Genomic DNA, 10,967 nt, shown 5'->3' on the forward strand with positions numbered 1-10,967 from the left:
TTGATTTCTCAATTCAGTAGTTACATTGTAATACCAAGGCATATGGGGTCAAGAAAGTAAGAAATGTTGATGTGAAATTAAAAACTTAAAAGTTTGTGATATGGATGATTGTATAAATTCAGAATATGTTTACATATAGTTTTTTGCAGTTAATATCTGAGTATTTGGTAAGGAGTTATTTAGCTACATAATGTGTTTTGGTGAAAATGCCTGCCAAAACACTAGGCCTAAGATGAAAAGAAATATTTTTGTGGATATGCATTCTTGGGTTTAGAGGTTTTTTGTTTTATCTTTAGGTACTTTTATTATCATATTACACATAATAGATTTTACCAGTTTAAAGTGTACAGTTTGGTGATTAAAAAATATTTATTTATTTGGAAGGCAGAGAGAGATACACACAAAGACAAAGAGAGAGATCTTCCATCTGCTGGTTCACTTCTCAAATGCCTTCAGTAGCCAGGGCTGGGCCAGGATGAAACCAGGGGACAGGAACTCCATCTGGGTGCCCTGTGTGGGTGGCAGGGACCCAAGAACTTGAGCCGTTACCTGTGGCCTCACGGGGTGCACATTAGCAGGAAGCTGGAATTGGAAGTGGAGCCTGGACTTGAGCCCAGACATTTCAGTAGGGGATGTAGGTGTCTTAGTTGGGATTCTTAATTGTTAGACCGAACCCCACCCCTCCACCTTCATTTAGTGAATTTTGACAAATGTATACAACAATGTAACTGTACCACAGTTTTGTACAGACTATTTCCTTCATACCTAGTCCCTTTTAATCACTGATCTGCTTTCTGTTCTTGGAGTTTTTGAATTTGTTGTAAATGGAATCATGTGCTTGTAGCTTTTTTGTGTCTGGCTTATTTCACTTAAAATAATCCTATTGAAATTTATCTGTATTGTGGAATTCATTATTTTTTAAAAAGGTTACTGTTAATGAACTTCTTAAAAGATTTATTTATTTGAGAGGCAGAGAGAAAGAGAGAGAGAGAGAGAACGAGAGAGAGATCTTTCATCCACTGGTTCACTCCCCAAATGGCTGCAATGGCAGAGCTTGGCCAATCCGAAGCCAGGAGCCAGGAGCTTCCCTCTGGTCTCCAATGTGGGTGCAGGAGCCCAAGGACTTGGGCCATCTTCTGCTGCTTTCCCAGGCCACAGAAGAGAGCTGGATTGGAAGTGGAGCAGCCAGGACTTGAACTGGTGCCCACATGGAAAGCCAGCACTGCAGGCGGTGGCTTTACTCACTATGCCATAGAATTTATTATTAATTGCTTTTTTCCCTTTCATGGATATACCACTGTTTGTTCTTTCACCACATGATGGACATTTGGATTATTTCTACTTTTTTGGCTATTACGAATAAAGCTGTTAGAATGTTGCAGTGCTGAATCAAGCACAAGTCTTTGCATTAAATATGTTTTCTATCCTTGAGCAAATACCTAGAAGTAGAATTGTTGGTTTATAAAATAAATGTATGTGTAAATTTATGTGAAACTACACCACTGTTTCCAAAAATGGCTGTACTGCTTTTCATTCCCTTCAATAATCCTTAAGAATTCTATTTGTTCCATATTGTTGGTGATGCTTTGCATTATTAGACTTAGTAATTTTAGCCGTTTTAGTGGGTATATATGAGGGGACTTCAAAATGCTTACAGAAAAATGGAATTAAAAGATTAGCTTGTTTTGATGTAAAAATTGTTTGAAATTCCTGCATAGTTTTGACATACTACAAATTTTTCAAGAACTTTTTGAAGATGTCAGTATGCGTGGTTTCAGAAATTTTTGCACCAAAATAAACTTCCCTTTTAATTTCGTTTTCCATGAACATTTTAAAGTACCCTTGTAGTGATAACTCATTGTAATTTTAATTTGTGTTTCCCTGTTTATTTATAATGTTGAGTATCTTATTTGCTGCTCTGTGTATAGTCTTTAGTGAAATATGTGTCTAAATTTTTGTTCACTTTTTTGTCACTTTTTTTTGCCTTTTGAAGTTACAAGAATTTTCTAAATATTCTGGGTACAAGTCTTAATCATATCGGTTTTGGAGATTTTTTTTCTAACAGTCTATGACTGACTTTCATTTTCTTAAATAGTGCCTTTTGAAGAGCAAATGCTTTTAATTTTGATACAGTCTCTTTCTTTAATTTTTTTATATGGTTCACGTTTTTTGTGTCCTAGGAAATTTTTACCTAGCCTACTAATCACAAAGATTTTCTTTAAGTTAATTTTTTTATTGTGTGAGTGACTCAAGGGTCATATTTTTTGCTTTTGCCTACATGATTATTGAAAAGATGACATTTTTTTCCATTTTTTACTTGTGGCACCTTTGTCAAAAACTAACTCACTGAGACTAGCGCTGTGGTGTAGTGAGCTAAACCTCTGCCTATGGTGTTGGCATCCCACATGTGCGCTGGTTCATGTCCCGGCTACTAATCTTCCAATCCAGCTCCTTGCTATGGCCTGGGAAAACAGTGGAAGATGGCCCAAGTCCTAGGGCCCTTGCACCCTCGTGGAAGACCTGGAAGACGCTTCTAGCTCTGGATGGGCTCAGCTCTGGCCATTGCGGCCATTTGAAGGGTGAACCAGTGGATGGAAGACGTTTCTGTCTGTCTCTCCCTCTCTCTGTGTGTAACTCTACTTCTCAAATAAATAAATAAAATCTAGAAAGAAAAAAAACAGCTCACCATAAATTTGTGGTCAGTTTCTTGGATTCTACTAAGTTTAATTGATATATGTATTTCTCCTTTTGCCAATGATACTGACTTGATTGTATAACTTTGTATTAACTCTAGAAATTAGTTAATGTTTGTTCTCTAACTTCAGTCATCTTTTTGAAAGTTATTTTGGCTATTCTTAGGTCCTTAATACTTTGGTAGAAACTTTAAAGTCAACTTGTCAAAATCTATAGAAAAAATTTTTTTAGTATTTTTGAATGGGATTGCACTGAATCTATAGATCAGGTTAAAGAAGATTGATGATTAACAATTTTAGTATTCTAGTACACAGGTAAATATTTAAGTATTCTATAATTTTTCTCAATAAAAATTATTGCAGATCTCAGTGTGCAAGTGTTACTTTTTGTTAAATTTATCCCTAAGTATTTCATATTTTTGATGCTTTTTAGAATTTCAGCTTCCAAATGTTCAGTTCTAGTATATGGAAATAGATTTGGTTTCTGTTTGCCCTGTGCCCCTGTGCCGTGACCTTACTTGGGTGTTCTGTCAGCTCCTCACGTACGTGTCTCAGGATACTCTGTGTGAATAGCTATACCCTCTCATCTGTTCAGGAGGGACATCACTGTGCTCTCCTTCTTCTGTTACCTTTGTGTGGTTATCATTTAGGGTAGTGCTGGCCTCGTGTTAGTTTGGAAGTGTTCCTTCCACTTCAGTATTTCAGAAGAGGTGTGTAGAATTGGTAGTATGTCTTCCTTATGTCTTTCATAGAATTTACTCGTGAAGCCGTTTTGATTTACCCTAGTGTATCTTTTATCAGTATTATACTTCCTGTACAGCTGGAGAACCTTCAGAGGTTGTTCCTTTAACACTTGATCCCTTGTGTTGTTCTTTTACCTTTTATTACCATATATAAATCTAAAATGTATTATTTTTATTTTAGTAAATTATCTTTTACTAAGCTTTAGAAGTCATAAAAATGTCTTATAGTTACTCACATGTTTATCAATCTTGTACTCTATTCTTTTGTATTGATAAGTATTTTCATCTGTATCATTTACTTCTGTCTGGCAGAGGCAGAGAGAGAGAGAGAGAAGAGAGAGAGAGAGGGGGGTCTTCCATCTGCTGGTTCACTCCCCACGTGGCCACAGTGACTGGGGCTGTGCCCATCCAAAGCCAGGAGCCAGGAGCTTCTTCTGGGGCCCAGGACTTGGGCCATCTTCTGCTTTACCAGGCCATAGCAGAGAGCTGGATCAGAAGTGGAGCAGCCAGGACTCAAACCAGTCCCCATATGGGATGCCGGCACTGCAGGCAGTGGCATTACCCACTACGCCACAGCACCGGCCCCTGAAAGACTTTCTTTTAATATTTCTTCTAGTGAGTTCTTCAAGCTTTTCTCTAAAAAGTCCATTCATTCTTATTTTTGGAAGGTATTTTTGCTGTATATAGAATTCTAGATTGATGGTGGTTTTCTTTCATTAAAGTGAAGAAGCCATTCCTTTTTTTTTCCTGAATTGCATAGTTTTTTTTTTTTTTTTTAAGATTTCTTTGTTTGAAAGAGATACACACAGAGAGAAAGAGAGGCAGAGAGAGAGAGAGAGGTCTTCCATTCACTGGTTCACTCCCCAGAAGCTGCAACGGCCGGAGCTGCGCAGATCCGAAGCCAGAACCCAGGAGCTTCTTCCAGGTCTCCCACGTGGGTGCAGGGGCCCAAGCACTTGGGCCGTCTTCTGCTGCTTTCCCAGGCCACAGCAGAGAGCTGGATTGGAAGTGGAGCAGCCGGGACTTGAACTGATGCCCATATGCGATGCTGGCACTGGAGGTGGCAGCTTTACCCACTACACCATAGTGTAGGCCCATTTGTTGTTATTTTTTAAAGATTATTTATTTATTTACAAGGGAGAATTACTGAAAGAGAAATCTTCCATCTACTAGCTTTCTCCGCAGATGGCTCCTGGGAGCCAGAGGATTCATCCAGGTCTTCCACATGGGTGACAGGGGCCCAGATACTTGGGCCGTCTTCTGCTGCTTTCTCAGGTGTGTTAGCAGGGAGCTGGATCAGAAGTGGAGCAGCCGAGACTCGAACTGGTGCCCACATGGGATGCTGGCACTGGAGGCAGCAGCTTTACCCGTTATGCCACAGCGCCAGCCCAGTAATTTGATATTGATGAGACTTGATCTAGTTCTCTTTATATTTCTTGTTCAACCTGCATATTGGTAATTTCCATCAGTTTTAGAAAACTGAAAGCTAGTGTTTATTCCCTTATTTTTAATGTCTCTCCTCTCTCCTTTCTGGGACTGTGGATACCATAATGTAAGCGCAGCCTGATGTTGTCCATAAATCAGTGATGTTCTCTTCATTGCTTTCAGCCTTTTTTCTGTCTTTGTTTTAGATAGTTCCTGTGGCTGTGCCTTTCTATTACTGATGTTTTTAGTGTCTAATCTTCTGTTCATTCTCTCTAATGTGTATTCAGATAGTATATTTTTGTCTCTAGAAGTTCCCATTGGTCTTTTAAATATATGTCTTCCATTTCTCTTCTCATTATGTTTATTCTTGAACAAAGTTCTTTCATGTCCTGAACGAAGTAGACAAATAACTGTTTTAACATTTCTTGTCTCCTAAACTTGCCTTTACTGAGTCTGTTTCTGTTGATTACTTTTTCCCTCTGGTTGTGGGTCATATTCTCCTATTTCTTTGCATTTCTTATAATTTTGTGTTGCTGTTAAATTTTTGTTGTATTCCTTTAAATAGTGTTGGACTTGGTTCTGATACACAATTTAGTGGCAGTACTTAAGAGGCTTGCTTATAAGCATTGTTAGAGTGGGTCTGTGTAGTGTGCTGCCAGACAGATTCTAGCTGTGTTGGTTTCTAAACCCCTGTCTCTGTCTTTACATCTCAGACTGCCTGGCTCTGTGTTTTACTTTGTCACATGGACACTATTTTTTGTTTTGTTTTCAGATTTTGAAAATTTATGAAATATATTCTGAAAATAGATTTGGAGAATTAATCAAAGTTGATAATTCAAGATCCTTTCTTGAAAAAGCATTTTTGAATGCTTTGAAAATGAGTACTTAATTTTTCCTCTTTAGCTTACGTTTGATTGAGCCTTATACAGGTATAAGTTTCCAGGCATTTTAGAGCTATTTGCATTTGTTGGATATTTGGTAAATTATTTCACTTTATGTGTTTTATGAAGATACGGATGCTATTGGTTTTGAAAGATTAAACTACATTTTAGGTATGTATGCATTCTTTTTTAGGGCTCAAAATCTCCTTCTCCAAGACCAAACATGCCTGTTCGATACTTCATAATGAAGAGCAGTAATTTGAGAAACCTTGAAATTTCTCAGCAGAAGGGCATCTGGTCTACGACCCCTAGTAATGAGCGGAAGCTGAATCGAGCCTTTTGGGAAAGCAGCATGGTTTACTTGGTGTTTTCTGTTCAGGGGTCTGGACATTTCCAGGTAGGCCATCCTCAGATGATGGAGTGGGGTTGTTCTGGCTGGAGGTTAGACCATGGAGACAAAAGCCAGGTGAGCAAAGCTGGCTTTCCATTGCTTTGGAATGCGAGAGTCCCTTTCACTTGATTGAGAATAAGGGATGTCTTGTCTCTTCAAGGGAATCAAAGAACTAGGGTCCCTTTGTTTTTCTCCTGTCTTAAGGAGAACCTTTCTATATAAGCAGTTTTTCCTTCTGAAGACAGTTTTAGAATTACTAATTCTCAGGTGAATTAAAAGTAATGAGAAGCTTGATCTTTTGATAAAATATTTATTTAAATAGGCCCAAGAAAGTTAGTATTGCCAATCAAGAAACTAAGCATGTTTTTTTTTAAAAAACACATTTTTTGAAAATATTTATTTTGGAAGCCAGAATTAGAGGGAAAGAGGTAGAGAGATCTTCCATCCAATGGCTTATTTTCCAGATGGCTGCAACAGCCAGTGCTGGGCCAGACCAAAACCCAGAGCCAGGAGCTTCATGCAGATCTCCCATGTGGGTGGTAGGGACCAGCATGTATGTGGGATGCCGGTGTCACAGGCAGTGGGTTTACCTGCTGTGCCACGATACTGTGCTCTTTTTAATGTAGCTTGACTTAATATATATCTGAATTTACAAAACAGTTATTTATTTGATATTATAATATTTGAGGATAAAGGCTTAAAGATTTGATGGTATCCATTTCTTGTATAATAAATGTGGACTTAAATTATTTTGAACTATGTTGATATTTGAAATCATGTTACAAAGCTAGACTTGGTCTTTCCTCTCAAATTTGTTAATAGCTCTTAATGAAAATTTTAATAAATACTTTATTGTACATTTTTGTTAAGTATCCATTACTTTCATACTGCATTGTTACCTTAAACTTTTGAAAAACTTAGCTGTAGGTGAATTTAATAACGTTTTTGCCTCCTCCCTTTCTCATTATTCCCACAGGGATTCTCTAGGATGTCTTCAGAGATAGGAAGGGAGAAGAGCCAGGACTGGGGCTCAGCTGGACTAGGAGGAGTGTTTAAGGTGGAGTGGATACGAAAGGAAAGCCTTCCCTTTCAGTTTGCACACCATTTACTCAATCCTTGGAATGACAACAAGAAAGTCCAGATAAGCAGAGATGGGCAGGTACACAATAGCATTAAAGTCTTCCTTTTACTTTTGGTTTGGTTTAGTTTTGCTGTTGTGTAGTGCTTAGAGGAGGAAATGTAAGAACACAAATTGTGTTCATTCCACACTTGAGAAACAGTGGTTGCAGTTTGTGGAAGAGCTAGAAAAACCCACTTGCAAATGTGTCATACAGCTCATTGCTTACTTAACATTTTGTAGAGTTGGCGTCTCTCTGGTATTGTTTATATAAATCTTTCTAAATCCCTCATGGAAGCTTCTGTTGTCTGACTAAATATCTGCTCAGAACTGAGTGCATTTCTGAGGTAATTTGGTAAAGTCTTAAGATGACAACAGTGTTTAACTTCCTTGCAGCTCTAGTTACTGTCAGTGACAACCTTCTTATAATCTAGTGTCTTGTTTTATTTCTATTATGTTTTTGCCTTCCTTTCATAGTGTTAACTTATATACATTTTAAACTAGTTAAGGGGGCCGGTGCCGTGGCTCACTTGGTTAATCCTCCGCCTGCGGCGCTGGCATCCCATATGGGTGCCGGATTCTGTCCCAGTCGCTCCTCTTCCAGTCCATTTCTCTGCTGTGGCCTGGGAGTGCAGTGGAGGATGGCCCAGGTGCTTGGGTCCCTGCACCCGTGTGGGAGACCAGGAAGAAGCACCTGGCTCCTGGCTTTGGATTGCTGTAGCGGCCATTTCGGGGGGTGAACCAATGGAAGGAAGACTTTTCTCTCTGTCTCTCTTTTTCACTGTCTAACTCTGTCTTTCAAATAAAAAATAAAAAAGAGGGCTGGTGCCGTGGCTCACTTGGCTAAATCCTCTGCCCGCGGCGCCGGCATCTCATATGGGCGCCGGGTTCTAGTCTCGGCTGCTCTTTTTCCAGTCCAGCTCTCTGCTGTGGCCCAGGAAGGTAGTGAAGGATGGCCCAAGTGCTTGGGCACCTGCACCCGTGTGGGAGACCAGGAGGAAGCACCTGGCTCCTGGCTTCAGATTGGTATAGTGCCGGCCATAGCGGCCATTTGGGGGGTGAACCAATGGAAGGAAGACTTTTCTCTCTGTCTCTGTTTCTCACTAACTCTGTCAAATTAAAAAAAAAAAAAAAAAACAAAACAAAACTAGTTAAGGTGGTATCAATTTACATATTGACAAAGTACTATACTAGCTGTTTTATAAAATATAATTTAATCCTTATGAATAAAATGAAATATTTGAACAGTTTTATGCAGGATAAAAAAGACTCAGATAAATTTAGCTAGCATCACACAGCTTCTGATTTATCTGGACCAGTGTGGCCCACTTCAAATCACTTTGGAAAAAGTACTATGGGAGGACTAAAATGTGGCATTCTCACTTGAAGAAGAATTTTTTTTTAAGTCATTCAACTCTATACACCTTAAAGCAATAAATTATAACAATATTTTCCATATAATTTCAGCATGTTTTGCTGGAAAAAATGAAATTCATAGTGATTTTCTTACCTTTTTATCAGTATAGGTTTTAATGTTTGAAAAAATTTCAGTACAGTTCTTTTTATGTTTATTTTGACTTTTGATTTATCCAGGAACTGGAACCTCAGGTTGGTGAACAGTTGCTCCAGTTATGGGAACGCCTTCCATTGGGAGAAAAAACCACAGCTGACTGACAATCAGGTTAGGTATCATGCTTGACACTGAAAGCTGTCATTATTTGTGGGCATTAGGATCCTTTCAGGTTTTTTACTTTTTCCCCCCCTTTTTCTTTTCTTACCCTTCTAGAACATTATACCTATTTATAACCATTGAATGCACTGACTTCCAAAAACTGAGATAAGGTTCTGTGTCACGAATGGACTTTTCTGGTTTAGAGTGTTGCTTCAGAACGACCGTCTTCATATACAAGAGAAAAGGATTATTTAAATTTCTCTAATGATCACAGAGTATGATTAGGTAATACCTGTTAATTGTATGTTTATGAAGAAAGTAGTGTTGTCATTTGATACAACAGCGTTGAAGTTCAACATTTCATTTCCTTAAACACTGAATTATAACTCTTACTGATGACTTTTTAATGCAAAGTAAATTGTTTACTTTTCAGAAAGTTGTGAATACATCAGTACATCTGAGCACCATTTTAGGAGTCAACTCAAGAGTTAGTATTTAAAAAACCAATCAAATTCTAAAAATAGTACTTTGAAAAATACTATGTATTGATTAAGGGCTATTCACATTACCATTTTAACCTAATACACGTTAACACAAAAAGGAGGGATATTCTTCCCTGGGATTGTGAATGCAGTAGAATCTGAAGAAAGGCAAAGAGTTGCCCTTGCCTGCACCGTGTTCTTGTCCCACCTCTTTCAGCTGGCACATACCGTACTCCCTCCACCTGCCCTCACGGTAACCACCTTCGCACGTCTCAGATGAATAGTCATGATGACTCTACTTTTGTTTTGGCTACAGAAACTTGATTTAGACACATTAAAAATTTAAAGTTCATATAGTTTAAAAATAATGTTCAGCAGTTATTGGTAGCTTGGTTGCTGAGTATCTTCGAAACAAAAGCCCACAAGCACCATAATTCTAAATGCCTTCTTCCATTTCTTCAGTTCCTTTTCTCCAACTTACATGTTCAGGTATGATTTTCTCATTTTTTTATTATTTGTGGTTTAATAAGTGGGACATATTTTTTTTTGGTAAACCTGTGATAGGGACAGTCTCATACATTATGTTGTCATCTCAGAACAATTTGGCTTGACCTTTTTACCACCACTGTTCATAAAGTTTCTTTAGAGACTTTTTGAAGGAAAAATAGAAGTATGGGGAAAAATGAAAGAAATGTCTTGATTACTGAACTCTAGATAGAACAGTTTTTCTTATCACTTCTTATAACACATGGGGTCCTTGTTATAAGGAAAAAACACGAATCTCATTTAAAGACAAAGAACTCTGGTTCTGTATTTCAGAACAAAGAAGTGAAAAATCAGGGTCAGCATAAAATCTCAAGAGCCCTTCTATTTTCTCTGGGAAAGCACTGTATATTGGTGCACTAGTTTAGAATGTCAACTGTGATTTTTGCCTGTATTTGTAGTTATTAGGTTTTGTTTGTTTGTTTTGGACTTTGAGCCATACCTGTAAATTGAGCCTATGTGAATTATGTTCTATTGTATGTATATTACAGAACTTTTCTTATTAGAGCAACCAACTTGTGTTTTCCTGATAATGTGTACCTTTTTTTAGGTATATAGTCACAATGTTCTAAATTTGGAATGACTTTTAAAATATAAAACTTGTTTTAATTTTCATCTGTTTTCTGATATCTAGCCCTGTATGTAAATGATGGATTTGTTAGTATTTAAAATGAATATAATTTGAATGTAATTAAAATACTGTTTTTGGAAGATATGAACTTTAAATATACTTAATAAATGCAATTCTATTAAATTATTCACATCTTGCTATTTCTGATACTGTCTAAAAGAACTAAGGGGATAATGATCAGTAATATCTCCAGAGCTACTAATGATTTCAGACACACTGAAGAATCGATACGGAAGGTAATGGTTTCATATCAGTATCCCTCCCCACCCCCACAAAACTTCAAGCTGTGTTTAGTGGTAAGGTTTTTAAATATTGGTAAAACATGCAGAAGTAGAAATGTAAACATTTCTATGTATTATGAAGAGTGCCTTGTACTTCAATGTTAGTAT

General features: G+C 37.7%; 1 protein-coding gene across 2 annotated transcripts in view; it reads left to right on the top strand.

The window, feature by feature from the left end:
- YTHDC2 (YTH N6-methyladenosine RNA binding protein C2) overlaps positions 1–10,704 on the top strand; it is a 92,556-nt gene extending 81,852 nt beyond the window's left edge. For both annotated transcript variants that reach the window (XR_016235034.1, XM_051834534.3), the window contains 4 exons: positions 5,936–6,139; positions 7,110–7,292; positions 8,844–8,931; positions 9,037–10,704. Coding sequence is in view for 1 of the 2 variants with exons in the window: in XM_051834534.3 (XP_051690494.1) it covers positions 5,936–6,139; positions 7,110–7,292; positions 8,844–8,924 (468 nt within the window). In the remaining variant the exon portion in view is untranslated. The remainder of the gene's footprint in view (positions 1–5,935; positions 6,140–7,109; positions 7,293–8,843; positions 8,932–9,036) is intronic.
- The last annotated feature ends 263 nt before the right edge of the window (positions 10,705–10,967 follow it).

Source organism: Oryctolagus cuniculus, chromosome 6 (genome assembly GCF_051225735.1).
Source record: "Oryctolagus cuniculus isolate XC-2025 breed Fujian yellow rabbit chromosome 6, ASM5122573v1, whole genome shotgun sequence".
In the NCBI taxonomy this organism is placed as follows: Eukaryota; Metazoa; Chordata; class Mammalia; order Lagomorpha; family Leporidae; genus Oryctolagus; species Oryctolagus cuniculus.